This window comes from Zingiber officinale, chromosome 11B (assembly GCF_018446385.1).
Source record: "Zingiber officinale cultivar Zhangliang chromosome 11B, Zo_v1.1, whole genome shotgun sequence".
NCBI classification, from domain to species: domain Eukaryota; kingdom Viridiplantae; phylum Streptophyta; class Magnoliopsida; order Zingiberales; family Zingiberaceae; genus Zingiber; species Zingiber officinale.
This window is the reverse complement of record NC_056007.1, coordinates 82957548-82978172: the sequence shown is the minus strand read 5'-3', so window position 1 is coordinate 82978172 and position 20625 is coordinate 82957548. Positions and strand designations below refer to the sequence as shown.

The 20625-nt window shown below is 38.7% G+C and overlaps 3 protein-coding genes across 3 annotated transcripts; 2 read left to right on the top strand and 1 right to left on the bottom strand.

Moving 5' to 3' along the window:
- Positions 1-487: 487 nt before the first annotated feature.
- On the top strand, positions 488-11331 carry LOC122034210 (protein GrpE-like). Its single transcript, XM_042593357.1, has 4 exons — positions 488-959; positions 1717-2006; positions 10137-10655; positions 11031-11331. The coding sequence occupies exons 2-4, from the start codon at positions 1764-1766 to the stop codon at positions 11247-11249; spliced, it is 981 nt and encodes a 326-aa protein (XP_042449291.1). The 5' UTR covers positions 488-959; positions 1717-1763; the 3' UTR covers positions 11250-11331.
- On the top strand, positions 548-889 carry LOC122034100. Its single transcript, XM_042593228.1, has one exon. The coding sequence runs from the start codon at positions 548-550 to the stop codon at positions 887-889; it is 342 nt and encodes a 113-aa protein (XP_042449162.1).
- Positions 11332-11625: 294 nt separating the features above from the next.
- LOC122034209 (bHLH transcription factor RHL1-like) lies at positions 11626-13713 on the bottom strand. Its single transcript, XM_042593356.1, has 7 exons — positions 13112-13713; positions 12930-13022; positions 12689-12835; positions 12458-12523; positions 12311-12376; positions 12168-12236; positions 11626-12085 (listed from the first exon to the last, which is right to left on the bottom strand). Exons 1-7 carry the CDS (start codon positions 13610-13612, stop codon positions 11747-11749), a joined length of 1281 nt encoding a protein of 426 aa, XP_042449290.1. The 5' UTR covers positions 13613-13713; the 3' UTR covers positions 11626-11746.
- Positions 13714-20625: the final 6912 nt, after the last annotated feature.

Here is a 20625-nt window from a genome sequence, read left to right as displayed (position 1 = left end):
ATACATAAAATTTTAATTTCAGATGAGGCTTATAAAATAAAACATGGCTTCGAGTGACAATTTTCTTAATTTATGTGCCAATTTGTACAATGTTTAAACGTCCATGTTTTTAGTAATTTTCGAAATTGACGAAAGGAGGTATTTAAAAAGTTATGGAATCATAACTTTCTGATTTCTACCTTTGTTATTTTAAAAATCTTTTAACCAAAATGGAGCTGATTTTTGAAATATGATATTATAATAGTAAAATATAATACTGTATTTTAAAAATCAATAACATAATTTGATCGGCTGTTGATATGGGTCCTTTAAAAATCTAAAAATTAAGTGTGATTTTTGAGAATTTCGTAATTGTAATTGCGTCATTGGTCAATTGCTGTAATTTTTTTTAATAAGTAGTAAAACTCTGATAAGTTACACGTAAAATCGCGAACGGAATGACATGCTAAATAAACCGGAGCGGGTCTGATGCGACTCGAAACGGCCGCTTCGAGAGGGAGAGAGGAAAGGGATCTCGACCCCAAGGAGAAACCACGGTGCCGCAGCGATGGAGGGCGGCGACGAGTGGTTGGCCGCGGACAAACTCGAGCATCTACTAGCCTGCTTCGTCATCACCCTTCTCGTTGCCAACCTCTCCGGACGCAGCCGCCACGCCTTTGTCCGACGGCGAAGCGCCGCCCTCGGCTCCCTCGTGGCACTCGCTGCGGGGACCGCTAAGGAGGTCGCGGACGAAATTGGGATCTGGAGATCGGCCGGAGCCTCCGCCAAGGACGCCGCCGCCGATGTCCTCGGCGTGCTCCTGGCTGCTATGCTTCTCGCCGTCTTCGGGAGGTTACGGTCGTCATCTCGCCGGGAGGTCGAGATGATTGGCGATGATTCTTTGGTATAGAACCGCACACAACCAACAGACCTGAACTCTTTTAAATCGAGGATCTACCCTTTGTGTTGTCGACGATCTGGTAAATTTGCTTCCTTTCTCGATTTTAATTCGACGCCATCATTGATTGCCATTTGATTCCTTTCTCGATTGATTGCCGTGTTTTTGTGGTTGCATAGGATCCATTCATTCACCTTCTTACAAAATATTTAACAATACAATTTATGGATGCCTAATGCTGGCATCTGATTAATCTGTGCTCACATAATCCAAGTTTTTCTCTAGTGGGATTTGGGGGGATTCAAAATTGTAGAGAAAAGGGTTCGATTAACATTTGAAGAAGAATGATATTTCTATATGGTGTCCCTATGGATCGATTTTCAAGCGAAATGCATCCTGGAATTCAAACGGTTAATCAGATATTTAACTTTCGAATTCAAACTGTGAATTTTTTTGCAGTACGATGATAAATTTAAGAATGCTAACTGTGCTGGTGGAAAAAAATTTTCAGGAAAAACTAAATATCTGGATTAAAAAAAATAAAGAAATAAGTTGGTGATGATTTTTCAAATAATTGTTTTATAAAGAATGCATACATCTAAATGTTTCATGTTACGACGAGTCCGTGCGGATGATCCGCGCCTAATGTGAATTTGTTTTTATTTTTTTATTTTTTAATGGATAGAAGAAAATATGCTAATATGCGAAAAAGTCTATGAGCCGCCCCTTGATAATTTTTTATTAAAATGACAAAAGGACTTAATTTTAGTCTGCCCCTTGTTATTTTCGAATTGTTGAACCGGTTCGATCCCTTCGAATAAGTAGTGGGACTTCTCCAGAACTTTCCGCAAAATCTCTCCGGATAGGTAGCGCTGCTCTCTCCCAAATGGCTGCCGTGCTTAGAACGCCGTTGGTGTTCCATTCTTCGCCGGCGGCGGGTCCTCGCTCCACTCACCCCAAGGCCCCTAGGAGTCTTCTGTCCTTCTTGTCGACGCAGAGGGCTTCGTGTGCGTTGAGGCTACAGCGATCCCCTCTCGCTGACCATCCTCTCCGCTTCCAACGGTTTCGCCTCTTCACCGCATATGGGGACACGACGAGAACCGAACAGGTGGCTGAAGTTGTGGAAAAGGTATTGTCTTTTCCCTTTTTCTCCAATTATTTTAATTGAAATCTGGAGATCTTGTTGTCAAATTTGTTGTTTTAAGGGAGTTGCAAACAAGTGAGCATCTTTCCAATCAGCTAGTTAGGCAGAATATCTATTCTGCAATATTGATTATGTTAAAATTTTGAACTCTATAGACTAGTTGATTTGCCTGAGTGTTTTTTTCCTTCTCTAAAATGGATATATATACACGTGGTGCATATCTTCAAGATGGTATAATTTGTCAGGATATGAAGAAAATGGACGGCATGAGAATCTCAGTTTTTTCAGTACCTTCAGTCTTTATCTGATATCCTCTATAATCATCAGTAGGCATGTCTTTCTTATGTCTTTGAATTATGTTCGATGGCTCACTACATGATTCACAAGCAATGGCGCTAGCAGAAAGAATCTCGATAGGTTCTGTTTTTTTTTCTTAACTTGATTGATTTTTTAATTCCAATTTGTTTATAGTGAAATTTGAATAAGCCAATATAATCGTGATCGGTAACCAGTTATTTTATAGAAGAATCTTGTAACATCCTTTCAAATGTTGTTTTTGAAGCATACTAAGTTAAGATTAGATTAGATATATTGAAGTTTTTTAACAACTAAAGTTTAATTGCAATACAGGAAAAAGGACAACAATGATCTTACTAATTTGCTAAGCTGATCAAAGCAAGAACCACACTAATCTGATAAGAGATTGATACTCATGATGCCATAACTTGTGGTTAAGGACTGTTCTAGTTCCTTCTATAATGTCTTGCCTACCTAGATTCAAACTATTTAAGGTCAAAGATTTGGAGGTCATGTAGATAGGGATTGAAGGTTTCCTTCATGAGGAATCTTGTCGTATTCACTTTAATGATGCAAAAGCATTGAGTTACGTATGTAGGGTTTTATACCTTTTATTAGAACTAGCAAGGTTTTAACTTTTTAGGTCTTCTTGCTTACATACTCATGTAGGAGGAGGAAATGAATCAGCAATTCTTTGAGGTGTCAAATGTATTGAAAACTCCTTGGTCATCAAGAGTGGAAATTGCAAACATAGGTTTATCTTTGTTTAAATTCATTAAACCTTCTGTAAATTGGGTTCTTCATAATAGATTAAACTTTGTGTAGGTGATTGCTAGATCATATGTTAACATAGAATTGGTCTAAGAGAGCTGTTTATTTCAAGTTGTCATGCCATCCATTGACTTTGTTTACTTTCCCATCATGTGCTTGGCTGTTGCTGTATAAAATGTGTCTTCGGCTTTCACTGTTAGGAAAGGAACCAATTTTATCTAATAGATAGGTCACCGCACTTGTTTATGTAGGAGCCTCCTAACTTCAACGTGCCCCCTCCCCCCTTAGGATTCAAACCTTATATCTCCTACTTTGCTACTATGTTAGATTTGATTGACTAACCTCTTTTCTCAAAACATGAGCTATTAGTAAATGAACCAATTTTATCAAATGGCCACTGCACCTGTCATTGTGAGACCCATGGGCGAGAAGCCTCCTAGGTTCAACAGGATGGAATTTGGACTTGCTGGATTGGGATGAGTTCATACAAACTGAGTATTGGAAAGTGTCTGTATGAGATATTATGTAGCAAAATAAAGCAAGGGGAAACACTGAGGTAGTTGAAGGGAGGGAAAGAGGTGACAAATACAGAAATAACAAAAAATAGAGTATATAACAAAGATACTACAGGGTTTAGCATGTGGCTTATTCTAGGGCTGCAATTTAGGCCTTCTTTCCAATTTGGTAAGAGATACATTTTTTTCACATCTAAGACAGTGGTTTGGAGTTTATAAGAATCATATTTTCTTTGGGGAGAAAATTTAAATTTTCCTTAGCATGTTTTTCGTCATCTTTCTAACTCTAATAGATATACATTATGTCCTGTTCGAGGTCAATCTGCCACACGATAGAATTCCTTTAGCGCGCATAACCTAGAGTGATGTTATAGCTAGATATATATCACAATCAATAAACAACAATTGCTCAAGCAATTCTAGTGGAACGTGTTGGCTCAGCGGGGCCGGTAAGAGGACGCAGCGTCTGTTAAAAAATAAAACAAAACTTTTTTTCTGTTTTTCCAACTAAGATTAGTAGCACTATCACAATAATTATAAACTCAAATGAACAACTAATACAATTAAAAGAGGCTAACAGGTTTAACTTAGTTACAACTTAGGTGGTGGTTAATCCAAGACGGTTGCAAAACTCCACTAGAAATATCTCCTTTGTGTAGGCGGAGAAGCCTCTTACAATCTATGAAAAAAGACTAGGAAATTGATTATAGCAGTTGTTGTATATTTCCTAGGTCCAAGTCTTTTTATAGCTCTTGGAAAAACTTATCTGTAGCTTCAGGGTGCCTCAAAAGGGATTGGAGGGCGCCTCCAGCAAGGCGCAGTGGATAAAGTTTTATCCATTGCGAACGGCTATTTTGACTGGTCGAAGGCGCCTTCCATGCTCATGGAAAGCGCCCTCCATGAGCATGGAGGGCGTCTTCCGCCTGAAGGTGGCGGAGGCGCCGGCATGCCTCGGAGGCGCCTCCAGCAGTCTTTACAGTCTCTCTCTACTCCGCTGCTGCTCTGATCGCCTGGGTGATTGCGACCAACCAAAATAGGGCTCATCCGAACCCAGTTTCTGGCCTTCTCCTTGAGCCGGCTTTCGCTCCGGCTTTTCATCCCTCGAACGTCGCGTACGTTCTTCTCGTCCACCGGTGTACTCTTCCGCAGCACTTCGTCCCTCGGATGCACCGAGCTCGTTGGTTCCCTTCCCGTGCCATCCTTCTTACTAGCTGCATCTTCCGCTCGACTTCCTGTGCTCCTAAGCTCCTGCACACTTAGACACAGGGATCAAAACAAAACAAGACCTAACTTTAACTTGGTTGATCACGCCAAAACAACCATGGGGTCCAACAATTTCTCCCTTTTTTGATGTGCATCAACCTAAGTTCAAGTTAGGATAAAACAGACAGAAAAAATAAATTTGCAAAACCTTTTAAGTTTGCAAAACATTTTAAGTATTAAGTTGCAATATAAGAAATTGAAAATTTAAGTATAATTTGTAAGTAAAAGAAATAGCAAAATCAAACATAATTGATGAAAAAAAATGTAACTCCCCCTAAACTTGTATCTATTCCTCCCTCTTTGATCACATAAAAAACTAGGGTAAAACAATAATTTTAAAAATTTTGAAATTAAAAATTTTCTAAGTAATGAAATTTTCAAATAATTGACAAGTATTAAGAGCATTATTTATCTAATTTCACAAGCTTATCAGCTTATCAATTAAATATTCAATTTAGTAATTGGCTTCCAGGGTGTGGCGAGGCACTAGGCCTTCTTGGTTATTGGATCATCAACTACTTCTAGACGAAGTCTTTTAAAGAATTTAAACATTTAATTTTTCTGAAAGCCTTAAATCCCTAAAAAATAATGTTTAATCTAAATAAGATTTTGGAACCCAATATAGATTCCTTCCTATTGGGTTAATTAAGAATTTGGGGGGTATATATCTTCCGGGAATTCTTCTAAGTTGTCCTTGGTGATGTCTAATATACCAATTTAATCTACTATACTTTCCATACTTTGGTTTTTGACAACTGTTCAATTTTAAGCATGCATGGTCATTGAAGCTTTTGATTTGAATTTTTAAACTTTTATTTTGTGATTTTAAATTATCTAACTGTCTTTTTAAATCAACGTTTTCTTTTTCCAATTTTACTAAATCTTTCGAAAGTGCTTTAATGAACGAAAAAGAATACTCGGGTGAAAAAGCACGTACCTCACTTACCTTGAGTTCTGATGCTCCCCCGCCATCCTGCTTTCTTCCGATGATCCTCCCTCTTCATCAATGCTCATTGCTGAACTGGTTTCGTCTTCCTCTTGATGGGTTGTCATTAGAGCTAGTCCGGCGTAGGCTTCGATTTCAGATTCGGAGGACGATGACTTATCCCACGTGACTTTGAGATTATGTTTGGGCCGAGCTGGCTTCTTATTTTTTTCCTTGTCTTTGTTCTTCAGTTTTGGGTAATCATCCTTGATGTGTCCTTCGTTGCAATTATAGCATCGGACGATCCTTCTATTTCGAAGATGCTTTTGTGATTTAAATTTATTAGATTTAATAAATTTATTGAACTTTCTTATCATAAGAGCCACTTTGACTTTATCGATGGATGCTTCGGAGTCTTGATCTTCCGTCTCTGCTTTTAGGACAACATTGAGATTTGTCTTTTATATTTCTTTAGGATCTGCAATTCGAGATTTGTGAAGTTCAAAATTGGAAAATAAATTCTCTATCATACTTACCTCAAGATCTTTAGAGATGTAGTATGCATCTACTAAGGACGCTCATTTTGAAGTTCTTGGGAAGGTGTTGAGTGCATATCGGATTGAGCCTCGATTTGTTATTGATTCTCTGAGATTTCTTAGCTGAATGATAAGCTCTTTGATTCGTGCTTGGAGTTGCGCTATATTTTCTCCATTGTTCATCCGCAGATTTGTCAACTAGGTTCAGAGGATGTCTCGCCTTGCTAACTTCGCTTTCGAAGTGCCTTCATGTAGTTCTATGAACTTCTCCCAGAGCTCTTTGGCGGAGTCGTAGCTGTCGATTCGATTGACTTCTTGGGGCGGAAGAACGTTGAGTTAATGGAATTCTGCTTCATCACGAAGTCGGCTTGTTCCTTCTTCTTTGTCTTTTGGAACTATAAAACCATATTTCATTATTAATAGAATTTCGAAATCTGTTTTGAAGAATACCTCTATCCGGTATTTCCATTGTGCGAAGTCTCCTTCAAATTTTGGTGGGTGAATGCTTGCACCGACCATCGTCTTGATCTTGATGCTTCAGTCGGCGGTTAGTCCTTCTGAGGTGGTTAGGCTCTGATACCATTTGTTGGCTCAGCGGGGCCCGTAAGAGAACGCAGCGTCTGTTAAAAAATAAAACAAAACTTTTTTCTGTTTTCCAACTAAGATTAGTAGCACTATCACAATAATTATAAACTCAAATGAACAACTAATATAATTAAAATAGGCTAACAGGTTTAACTTGGTTATAACCTAGGTGGTTGTTAATCCAAGGCGGTTGCAAAGCTCCACTAGAAATATCTCTTTCGTGTAGGCGGAGAAGCCTCTTACAATCTATGAAAAGCTAAGAAAAGATTAGGAAATTGATTACAGCAGTTGTTGTATATTTTGTAGGTCTAGGGGTCCTTTTATAGCCCCTGGAAAAACTTATCTGTAGCTTGAGGGCGCCTCCAGCAAGGCGCAGTGGATAAAGTTTTATCCACTGAATAGCCTCTGGAAAAACTTATCCGTAGCTTGAGGGCGCCTCCAAAAGGCTTGGAGGGTGCCTCAAGCGAGGTGTAGTGGATAAAGTTTTATGCACTGCGGACGACTCATGGGGGGCGCCCTCCATGCTTATGGAGGGCGCCTTCCGCCTCAAGGTGGCGGAGGCATGGGCGTGCCTCGGAGGCGCCTTCAACCCTTGTTGAGGGCGCCTCCAGCAGTCTTTACAACCTCTCTGCTCCGTTGCTGTTCCGATCGCCTGGGTGATTGCGGCCAACCGAAATAGGGCTCACCCGAACCCAATTTCCATCCTTCTCCTTGAGTAGGCTTTCGCTCTGGCTTCTCGTCCCTCGAATGTCGTGTACGTTCTTCTCATCTACCAGTGTACTCTTCCACAGCACTTCGTCTCTCGGATGCACCATGCCCGTCGGCTCCCTTCCCATGCCATCCTTCTCGCTAGTTGCGTCTTCCACTCGACTTCCTGTGCTCCTAAACTCCTACACACTTAGACATAAGGATCAAAACAAAATAGGACGTAATTGTAATTTGGTTAATCACACCAAAACAATCACGGGGTCCAACAGAACGAACTCAATTGACAACTTGAATTGGAGATGATACAGGCAAAAATAAACACAAATGTAGAAAGTAGACATAAAGGAGCAATATGATATAAGATAAAATGAGGCTCAGCAATAGCAAAGGTTCATCAAGAATACATCTTACTATTTTATTAAAAATCTCCCCCCTTTACTAACTAAACTAATTTTGGTGAAGCCTAAAATGAATTTACGTTAATATCCTTTTTTCTATTCACACTAAAAAGAATTCCAAGGTTTATTAGTAATTCCACAAGCGAAATAATCAGTGATCTAGAGTTCGAGACTCAACTGCGGTGTATTATTATAAATTTTTCTTATTATTAATTTTCTCTGGTTGTTTTATATAAAAAAATATAGTTCTTTTTAGTCCCACATTTTAGAATTGACAATACTATGATCAAAGAAGGTTCTATAAATATTTTAGGCCAACAATGTTAAAAAATATACTTTTCTTAATTTTTTTTACTAAGATAAGTATAATATTAATTTTTTTTTTTTTTTTTTTTTTGCATAGGGAAGCCCGTTACTAGGATTCTCTAGCGTCACCCTTGCATTATTGCACTATTGCATGGGTCTGATGAATCTTACCCAAATAATTAATTCTTGGTTCTGAACGACATTAGAAAATCCAAACAAAATGAATTTTCAAAGACCCAAATAATTTAGATTTTCGAAAGACTTTACTCTAATTAATATAATTTCATTATAAAGGGTTAGTTTCAATGTATTTTGGTTCTTCACGCAACGCGTGTGCACGGTCACTAGTTGTAAATTAAAAGTGACTGTGTACGATGAATGTGATACATTAATTGCTACATAATAAGGCATAAAAGCATAGAGCATAAAAATGTCAATGTAATACTTCAGTTAAGTATCTACTAAAGGAATTTGTACCATTATCAACATAATATCCGCTTTAGTGTTAATCACTAATCAACGAATATGATTGTATGCATTCTCTGTGTGAGTCCCTGCACTTTCACACATGAGAGTGAATCATGTGCATTTCAAAATGTGTATGACCACCAAAGGTAGCTTGATCATGCTACATCTAGCACTCATATACCTCGACATAGGTAATATATGATCAAGATGATGAGAACCAGATAGCTGTTAAAGTGGTCTTGAATCATCATATAGGCTAATGGAGTAATAGATTCAATAACCGAGAAAGGCCTTATTCATAAAAAAAAAATAAAAAAATAATCCTATAGTGAATAGCTATACGAATTATGGTCTAGCACTATATAATTTATTGTATGGTACCACTCTAGTTGCACGAACACACATCATATCACATGTTTGCAAACCATTGAAAATTAGCAATAATATAAACAAAGAAGAACAATAATATAAACAAAGAAGGTAAAAGAATATCAAGGCAGTAGAACAACCGAAGTAAATAGACAACAAAATAAATTGCGTTCTTCATATGTTCTATTATGTTGTGTTATACTTCCACGAAAACATAAACATACAACTATTTGCAATCACCGTGTCTACTGATATGATACCTATAATGTATAGGTCACCTCAAACCTCGAAGTTACCACAACATTCCTAATTCCCATCAAAAACAATTTAATCATCAATCACAAATTGGGTTCTCAATTTGAGCAATCTATTCTCAAGTAGCATAGCTTCTACAAATTGCTCAACTAACTCGCCATCATAGTTAACTCTCCAATCCAAAAACCTCTCACTATCCTCTCAACTCAACATGGATATAATCAATCATTTATATGATCAAAATAATCCAAGGTCCTTTCAAGGTTGCTAATACACACTATTGTAACTAATTTTATAATCTTAATCCTACATAAGTAATTTATTTATATCGAAAAATTCAATAAATATCACCTATGATTCACACTATTGTAATTTTATAATATTATAACCCTATGAAAGTAATTTATCTCTATCCAAAAATTCAATCAATATCACCTATGATTCGGTTACAACCTCAATCACCTTTGTAATGGAGTAGTAACTGATATAATTGCCATGATATCATCAATCTAAATTTATTGTCACTACGATCGAAGTGTCCCTCTTTACATCATGATGCTGCGATGGTTACTTCATTTTGTGAATATGGCCTTGTTTTATGTTCATTTAACTCTTGATTATCTTTCATGTCATTTAATGGTGCAATTTTCTTGTTTATTCAGTTCCTATATTTTGGAGTGATTCCTGGCACATTCATGCTAAGATACCTATTGTTGCAGGAAGATTCTGATGATGAAATTTCTTTGGAGGATGGAACAACCAACACCCAATTCATTGATACCGAAGAAACAGTTGCTTCAACTGTATTGCTCTCACTACAGTCATACAGAGATGCTTTGGCTAATAAAGATTTATCAAGAGTTGCTGAAATCGAAGCCATTCTTCTTTCAATTGAAGATGAGAAAAACTCTCTTTCAACTAAAATTGCATCTTTATCTCAAGTATTATCAACAGAAAGGGACAGAGTTCTTAGGATCAGTGCTGATTTTGACAACTTTCGAAAAAGGACAGAGAGAGAGAGACTTTCTTTGATGGCAAATGTGCAAGGTGAAGTGATAGAGAGCTTATTGCCTGTTTTAGACAACTTTGAAAGAGCTAAGTCTCAAATAAAGGTTGACACTGAGGGAGAGGAGAAAATCAACAACAGCTATCAAAGTATTTATAAGCAATTCCTTGAGGCTCTGACATCTATTGGCGTGGAGGCTGTGGAAACTGTTGGGTCTCCCTTTGATCCGTTGGTAAGCTTTTTTCTGCTTTCTGTTTTGTTGATTTGGCAATCATGTTGGGTTTGCTGTTCAACTGGTAACGAGCTACCTTTTATTGCCAATTTGAGAAAATTCTTTGGTCCCATTGCTGTTGAATCATTTTTTTTTGTTGTATCCATTTGATATTGGCAACTACAAGGGATGGATTTACCATAATTTACCCTAGATTTCTCTAATATCAGATTAGAAATAGAAAATGAGATATTTTATCTTGATTAATCATTATAAGATCCATCTTTGGAACACACCTAGAGGTCTTTTAAAACTTCTGGTTTCTTTAATACATATGAAACTCTTCTGGGCATATATGTTTTTCTTTGCTCACTGGTTGGTGATTTCCTCTTGAAGCTTCACGAGGCTATAATGCAAGAGGAATCATTGGAATTCGAGGAAGGCATCATAATTCAAGAATTTCGTAAAGGTTTCAAACTCGGGGAGAGGCTGTTGCGTCCGTCCATGGTGAAGGTTTCTGCAGGTCCAGGCCCAGAAAAAGTGGGGGATGACATTGTAATACCAGATGAAGATGGTGAAGCAGTTGAAAACATCGAAGACGATATTGATTCCTGAACCATGGAAATTTCACAGTTTCATTCTGATTGATATATACAGTCTATTTTGCTAAATATAGATGATATATTTTTTTCCGTAAGGAAACTTGATGGGTGAATTCTGTGAAACCTTCTCCTGCAGTGTTGTAGTCATCATTACTCATCTATAGCTAATACGGAATTTTGACTGTTGCTTAGTTCAGCCGATTAAGCAAGAGAACTGTCAAGTTCATCCGGCCTGATTCAAATATTGAAACAGTTAGCTATATATATAATTTTTACTCATTTCAGAGGTGCTCTCATGTAGCTGAGATTTTTGTGTCGGTCAGCTTTAATGTTTCAGTAGATTTGTGTGGTTGCAGAACAAGCAAACCAATTAAAATGATAAACTCCAGTGAGAAAACAAATGATCCTTGTTAAAGTCTCATAAATAGAGTTGACAGATAGGGAAATTCATCAAAATAAGAAAACAATTTTTTTTTTGTTGTTATTCCATGCATGCTTGGGACGTCGATCTTAAGGAACAGCTCGATCCTTGCCGCCGTCGGCGTCAGCGCTGCCGGCATTGGACGACTGGACTGTCAGCGCCGATATGCTCGGAGACGGAGGCGCGTCGCCGGCTGCCGGGTGGCGGAGGTTGAGACTGAGGGGAGGCCGAGGACGGCAGGTGGCGGAGGAGATGGCGGAGGCGAGGGAGATGGGCATGAGGCAGAGGCCTTTCCCCTGCAGGTACTGCATCGCTGAACCCATGTCCTCCTCCAGCAACTTCGCCACCTGCTGTTCCGCCGCCGTCAGGCCGTCGTTATTACTCCTCAGCGTTCCCGCTCCGCCTGCTCTTCCGGCTCCGCCGCCGCTCTGATATCAACAGACGCGTAGAGGAGTCATTTCAACAAATTAAAAGTAAATAAAAAATGCGAGGAATCGAGAAGATCTATGCCTCCGAAGACATGTCAGCGACAAGCGGGGCGACGGCGGCTGCTCCGCCCAATCTGCTCATGCTCAAGACCTGAACGCTCAGCTTAATTACTGCCATTATCGCAGAGATAAAGACTACATTAAATTAAACAATGGGGAGTTTGCCTTGACTTGGAGCTGGAGAAATTTAAGGTAATCGATGATCTCGTCCAGCATCGATGCCTTGTCCGTCTGCAGTGCATCGACGGATCGAAAATAGAAACAAATTATTCATTTAAGGTATTGACGCAAAATGCCAGTATGAAAAAGAACCTTGTTAGAATTGGGCACCAATTCCTGCAGAGCTTTCATACGCTCTGCGATTCTCTCCCTCCGAAGCTGTGGCGCAGAAACAAGATGCAAAATGTGACCATAATACCAAATCTTGGAACAGAGCAATAGGCAAAGAGCATCGAAGATAATTTGGTGGGAAAACAACCAAAACAAGTATAAATCTGATTAGCAACGCAATGTTTTTCTTATATATATATGGAGCTTAATTACTCTTTCGGCAATGCTATGGGGATCGGTCGCTTGCCCTCTTCTGGCCCTCACCCTCGGCTTGGGTGGCGCAGTACCTGCGCCGGCGGTACCTGAAGCCGTCGCTGTTATCGCAGGAGCCTGCCCGGTCAGTGTAGCAGCTCCGTAATTCTTAAACAGTAAAAATGACAGGTAGTTAACATCCTAACACGATCCTTGATTGGGTTAAAATAGCTAGGGAAGCAAAATTGATGATCATGAGAACCTGGGAATGTTGGAGAAGCTGCTGATGAAGAGACGCTTGCACCGCTCGTGGAAGCGATCCGGCGAATCCATCGTCATACAACACCTCAGCCTCCTTCCAGACCATTAAAAATCGAAATTTTAGCCCAAAATGAAGGGTTTTACTGGGGCAAGTAGAGACGATGCAAGGAATGGATGCCATACGGTGGGATCGGGCGATTCGAACGGCGGGTCGAGTTCTCCTCGGGATCTGTCCCCGAAGATGGCAGAAGTCGAGATCCCAGAGCCTCCGCTACCGCTACCGAGGGAGAGGGGCAGCCGGAGGAAGCCCCCGGGCTCGCCCCCGGAGGCCGCGGCCGTAGGATGCAACAGAAGCTGCCCACCGAGCTGGAGAAGCATCGACGAATCCTCCGGCGAGGCGCCGAGGTGCATCCGGTGCCGCGAGGCGAGAAGAGACGAACCGCCGTACGGCGCCGCGTAGTTCAATCCCTCGTCGTCCGGCGACTCCTCCGAAGACTTCGCCCCGAAAAGCGACCTGGGGGTCCCCAACTCCAGCGGCCAGGCGGCGGAGGAGAAGCCGGACATCGTCTGCTCGAAGAAATCGTCGTTCTCGGCGCCTCCACCTCCGCCGCCGTTCTGGAGCTCCGGCTGCAGCGCGGCGTGGGACGGCGCCATCCCTTCCGTTTCCTTGGTGTTCGGTTGCATCGCCAGCGCCGCCAGCTTCCCCGGGCAAGGTTAGGTCTCGCTGGCTCTCTGCTTCAATCTTCTGGGTGGCGCGGCCAGAGGTGGGACGAAAGTGGTCGGCCATGATCCTAATTTATAATACAAGATCAAACATCAAAAGCTCAACTGACTTTCCAAAAGCTAATCGCAATCAATCATAAACTAAAATATTACACGAATCAAATTCCGACTTCATTTAAATAGAAATATATGAAAAAATAAGGGGAAATTTTATTTTATTTTATTTTTAAAAGTGACTCTTCTTTTATTATTGGGCATCTTATTTAAATAAAAAGAATCTTATTTTATTTTTATCCAAAAAGTATTATTAATGCAAGTTATGATAGAAATTATTTCAACTTATTATAATTAAATTCGGATATTTCCGACCGTGTACTCGTTGCTCTTCTCAATATCGGAACAACTGATTTGATGGTTCTAGATAAATTGACCCTTAATCTTAATCGTCTAAGGTAATTATGATTCATGGTTCGAAATCGTCGGTTCACGATTTGTCACGATTCACCATTGTTCAAGATTATCATGTTAAAAAAATTAAAAATAAAAAATAAAAATTAAACATTAAAAATTAAAAATTACAAATTATAAATTATAAATAAAAATTTATTGGAAAAAAGGATATGCACTTATTTAAGTTGTCTGCATATTCCCTTAGGAAAATCAAAGCTCACGTAATTCTTTTATATTTTTATTCTTTTACATTGTCACTCACTTCTATTTCTCGTTCCTATCGTATTTGTTCCTTCATTATCAAAATCTTCAACTTCGTCATCTGAAAGTTGCATTCCTTGGATTTTTTTCTCCGCTCTAGTACAATCGTCCAGTAATGTTTGGACGTCCAATGAGTCGGGAGATAAAGTTGATTGTCGTTCATCTATATGTTGCCGCCGGTACTGAACGTCAGCTCCACAGTAACAGTTGACACTGAACAAGCTAAAATTTCTTTGGCGATCACGGAGAGAACGGGAAAGCTTTGAGCCTTTTGTGACCACGACTTTAAGATATCGAAATTTTCGTTATCTGATTCATTAAAATCAAAAGAAGTCGTAAAATAATTCTCAAGTTCTTGTGTGGAACTTGAGGATCCTTGTGGACATTTTGTCCGTTCTTTTAATAAAAGTTATGCTTTTGTAAATTTTAAATTACTACTAGTAGTTTGTTGTATTTCAGAAATATTAATTTGTGTTCCATGTTTTATATAATATTGATTATAAATATCATATAAATAAATTCTAACATTATATATAATATTAACTGGATCAAGAGAAGAAAGGGAAGAAAAATCTTTAATTAGAATTAAAACGTCGTAATATAAATTTAACATTTCTTGTAAAACTTTTAATTTAAATCTAGAATGTAAAGCAAATGCAATTAAATAAATTTTAGGAATAAAATAAAAATATTTTTCTCATTTAGTTTTGATAGATAAGAGGTAAGAAAATAAATATTCATTATTATTAATATGTTCATTTAAAACTAATACTATATTACAAAAATTTTCTAAAACTAATTGAGCAGTGAAATAATAAATATAGAAAGTTGTTCTGTTACATCATTAAATACTTTTAAAATTTTACAAATACTACTACAAATATTTCATTATTGTGAAAATAAATATATATTATTATTAGTATTTTGTACAAAAAATGAACATAATAATTCTTTATATTGAAATGATTCTTGTAATAATTGTTATGTTGAATTCCAACGAGTTGGTATATCACGTAGAAATTTTTTAGGTCTCATTCCATTAGTTTTACAAAACCTATCTCATTATTTCATTATAGATGGATGAGACTATAAATAAAAAATTATAATTCTAATTGGTTTAATATAACTTTCTAAAATTTTTAAACCATCTTGAACACATAAATTTAAAACATGGCATACATAACAAATATAAAAAAATAAACCGCCAATAATAGGTTGACAAACATATTTTAGATCATCTATACAAGTGGTATTGGAACTAGCATTATCTAATGATATTGAAAATATTTTATGAGTTAAGTCATATTCTTTTAAAATTAAAAATAATAATTGTGCGTGTTGGTGCAATATCCCTCAGGTCAAGGTTGACCTGGTTGACCAAGATTAAGTCTTGGTTTGGGTTTCGATGTTTGACAATACAAGACTTCGATGATATGGACAAGTGCAGGTGCAGTTGTTCATTTGGGGAGATTATTTGGTGCAATTCCCCTCTGATCAGGGTCTGATCAGGTTGGTTAAAGAAGAGTCTAGATAGGTCAAGGTTGACCAAATACTTGACTGGGAAGTCCTAATTGGGATGTTAGGCAGAAGAAAAATCCTGGTGAGTGAAGCCAGGTGAAAGACCTAGTGAGTGAAGCTAAGCAGAAGGAAAATCCTGGTGAGTGAAGGCAGGTGAAAGACCTAGTGAGTGAAACTAGGCAGAGAGAAAATCCTGGTGAGTGAAGTCAGGTGAAAGACCTAGTGAATAAAGCTAGGCAGTTGAAAATCTTGGTGAGTGAAGTCAGGTGAAAGTCCTAGTGAGTGAAGCTAGGCAGTTTAAAAGTCCTGGTGAGTGAAGCCAGGCAAGGGAAAATCCAGATGGATCAAGGCTGATCGGACATTTGATGTTGGAAAGTCCAAGTAGGTCAAATGATTGACTGGATACTTGACACGAGGAAATCTAGATGGGTCAAGGTTGACCAGACATCTGGTGAAAAGTCCAAGTGGGTCAAAGGGATTGACCGGACACTTGGTGAGGGAGTCCTAGTAGGTCAAGGGTGACCGGATGCTAGGCATGATGAACCAACAGGTCATGGATTGATCGGATGTTGGTTTGGGGGCTTGGGACTTGGTTTTGGGCAAAAAAACCAATGTCTGGATCGATCAGCCGATCGATTGGCTGATGCCCAATCGATCGGCCGATCGATTGGGAAGGTCCCCGCGACAAGCCTCAAGTAGGCAAGTCGCAGAGCACACAGAACGTCTTTGGATCGATCGGTGGATCGATCCAGAGACCCAAATCGATCAGTGGATCGATTGGGGTGGCGCGTTTTTACGCGATAAAGGCTGGATCGATCAGCCGATCGATCCAGGCATTTCCCGCAGAGCACAGAGGCGCTCTGGATCGATCAGCTGATCGATCCAAAGCCTCCCCGATCGATTGAAAGCAATCCAATAGATCGGGATCCGACCGTTGGCATCGTATTTAGCTGCAGGCGTTCGATTCCTTCGGTAGAACTCTCGGCCATTTCTCCCAATCTTCACCAGGGATCACAGAGCTTATCCACAGGGTTCTCACCGCCAGTTCTTGAAGCTCTTGGAGGTTTTTCCAAGTCAAGAGGCGGATCTACAACAAGAGGAAGAAAGCTAGGGTTAGGGTTTTCTATACTCATTGTAAACTTTTGCTTGTAGTTGTGTATCCTTTCCCTTTCTTCTTGTAGTGTGAACTTGTAGGGCTTCTCCGCCTTCGGTAGTTACCGAAAAGGAGTGTTTATTAGTGGAGGTGTGTGTGTGAGTGTGTGGATCCTTGGACTAGTCACCTCCTTTGGAGGTGGATACCAAGTAAATCTACTTGTTAGCGTTGTGTGTATTGTTTCTTGTATATTTCCGCTGCACATCTTTGAAGAAACAAGCAACGCTGACCACGAGCATGTGACGAGCTATTCACCCCCCCTTTAGCTACATTTCGGTCCTACCAAGTGATATCAGAGTGAGGTCGTTCTTCACCAGAATCATCGCCGGAAGGGTCAACAAGCTAGAGGGTGAAGAAGTTGGAGCAAAATTCTTCAAGTCAAAGAATTCATCAAGCTCAACTTCAACATGGAATTCCAAGACGGACTTGGATTCGATACAAGGATGCCTCCATCATTTACTTCAACAAGCTTCGATCTTTGGAAATCAAAGATCGAAAATTTCTTGATGATGGAGATGGAGCAATGGTTTGCTCTCATGGAAGGATTCGAAGCTCCAACAAACTCCAAGGGCAAGCCTCTTAAGAAAAGCAAATGGAGTCAAGAGCAAGTTCAAAGGAGCAAGGCAAATGATAAAGTGACCAAGGTTTTGGTCAATTTGTTGCCAAGCAATATTTTGGCTCAAGTTGGAGAATTCAAAGATGTCAAAGAGCTATGGAACAAGTTGGAAAAGATTCATGAGATCCCCTCCACTGTACAGGATCAAGAAGAATCCAAAGAGGGTGACTAATTGGATCAAGGCCAAGAGGAAGAGGACTCCGAAGTTGAGAGATGCTCAATTTCTGAAGAAGAAGTCCAAGAAGCTTCATCTTCAAAGGAATTCAATGAAAAGGGCAAAGAGGGAGTATACTCTTTGTTAAACATACAAGATGAAGATGAAGAAGCCTCCACCTCTAGGATTGAGGGGGAGCAACCTTTGGTGACATCAGATCAAGAAGAAGGAGAAGCTTCTACATCCGGGTCAAATGGAGAAGAAGACAATGCATCCTCCACAAGTCAAGTCAAATCTATTGGAGGAGCATCATTGTCAGATCAAGAGAAAGTTTTTTCCTCCGGATCAAAAGAAGAAGATGTTATCCCTACAAGCAAAGGTATATCAATTTCAATTGTTAATAATAAAGATCATATTATTTGCTTTGAGTGTAGGGAAAAAGGGCATTACAAGAGCAAGTGCCCCAAATTGGCCAAGAAAAAGGGTCAAGTGGCACTAAAGGGCAAGGTGAAGCCTAAGGAGACCACCCCCACAACAAAGAAGAGCAAGGAGCACATTGTGTGCTTCTCTTGCGATCAAAGAGGGCATTACCGGAGTCAATGCCCTAAGGGGAAGAATGTGGTCAAGACCCAAGGAGGAAGCTCAATTCAAGGGGGAGCCTCCAAGGTAAAAAAGAAAGATATCATTTATTGAGCCTACCCCCTTACATTATGGTAAAAAGCATGACAACTCAAATTTTTATCATTTTAATGCGATTTACCATGAAAATAGGAGGCATGATAAAATTAAGGAAAATAATGTAGCTTTTCATGCCAAGACCACTCAACCTAGGTTTAGGAAGGTAGCTTAGAACATCACTTGTAAATATTTCTCTTTTGTTTTACTACTCATTTGTGAGTCGTCAATGTTGTAAGAGGCTTCTCGGCCTGAAGGAGACTTTTATAGTGAGTTGCAACTACCGTGGATTAGCAATCATCTGATTGCAAACCAAATAATTTCTTTTGTGCCTCTTTTCTTTCTTTAATTAATCAGTTTCTTTTTATGCAAGTGTTAGTTTAATAAAGCTATAAAGTTTGAGAAGATTTTTTTCTATTATTTTTATACAGGGCTATTCATCCCCTTCTAGCCGGCCGTCAGGGGTCCTATAATTGGTATCAGAGTCAAGTTCACTTTAAGAGGACTAACTGTCAATCAAAGCACAAGAAATGGCTTGATTGAGCATCTACCCACCTAATTTCAAGGGGAATTCATGATTTGGAAAAGAAAAATGGAGGTATTATTCAAAATGGACTTTGATTTATTACTAATCTTAAAGTATGATTTTGTAACTCCAAAGGACAAAAAAAAATATCAATGGATAAAGAAAGATCAAACATACTTCGTAGCAAATGGACGAGCCGAATTCCATCTACTAAGTATGTTACCTCTGTAAGAAGTCAACAGAATTGGTGTCTATGAATCAGTAAAGGGGTTTTAGGAGAAGTTCCTTGAACTACACGAAGGTACGTCTAAAGCCAAACTCACGAAACGGGACTTGCTTCGCAATCAGATCAACAACCACTGATTAGAAAAAGACAAAACCATTACACACCTTCACTCAAGGATCAAGGAGCTCATCATCGAACTCACGAATCTAGAAGAAAAGGTAACCAATCGAGATTCGCTAAGGTACTCACTTAATGCCTTTTTTAGAAATTCTGAATGGGTATCCTTAGTGGATGCTTATTACATCTCTAAGGATCTAGAGGTAAGTATCTTAGAAGAATTATTTTCAACATTTAAAGTTCATGAAATAAGATGTGTAGATCTGAAGAAGGAGACAAAGTACAATATTGCCCTAAAAGTAAAAGTGGGTGAACCTGATTCTGAATCTTCTCTCGATGATGACGAAACGACATTTATGGTAAGGAGATTTAAAAAGTTATTTAAAACTAATAAATTTAATCAAGTGCAGGATAAAAGAAGAAAAAGAAAGATAAAATACTACCACTGCAATAAAAAAGGGTACGTGAAAGACAAATGCCCTAAATTAAAGAGCAAAGACAAAAGACCAATTCAGACAAAGCATCAAAATCTAAAGGCGACGGGATGAAACGTCATTCGAATCGGAGATCGAAACTATCGTCGAACTTGTGCTAGTGGCAAGTCACCAAGAAGAAGGAGACGAAGCAAGCTCATCCTTAATGAGCATCGAGAGCATCGATGAAGGGGGAACATCGTCAGAGGAAAGCAATGCTATAGGGGGAGTATCAGAAATCGACAAGATAAGTCAGGTACGGTCCCTACCTCCTGACCAATTATTTAAATTTATAAAAATACTATTGAAAAGTTCCTACAAATTACAGATAGAAAATAAAAAATTATTAAAAGAAAATGAAGAATTAAAATTAACTTTAGCAACATCTTGTCGAATAGAGGATTTCAACAAGATAAAAATAGAAAATATAAAATTGAAAAGAACAAATTAAAAATAATACATACTTACAAGTTAGAAAGTATAGGGCCAAATTAGAAGAATATCACAAAATATATCCCTAAGAAATTTTTAATTAATCTAGTTAGAAGAAATCTATTTTGGGTTCCAAAGTCATGCTTAAATTAAAATTATCGTTTTGTGTATATTTTTTAAAATTTTTGAAAGTTAGACCTAGGGCTTTCAAAAAGAAAATTAAATATTTAATTTCTTTAAGAAACTTTGTTTAAAAGGGATTGTTGTTCCAATAATCAAGAAGGCATAGTGCCTCGCTACAGTCTAGAAGCTAATTACTGAAATAAATATTTAATTGGCTAACTGTTAAAGTACTTAACTGTTATAAAATTAT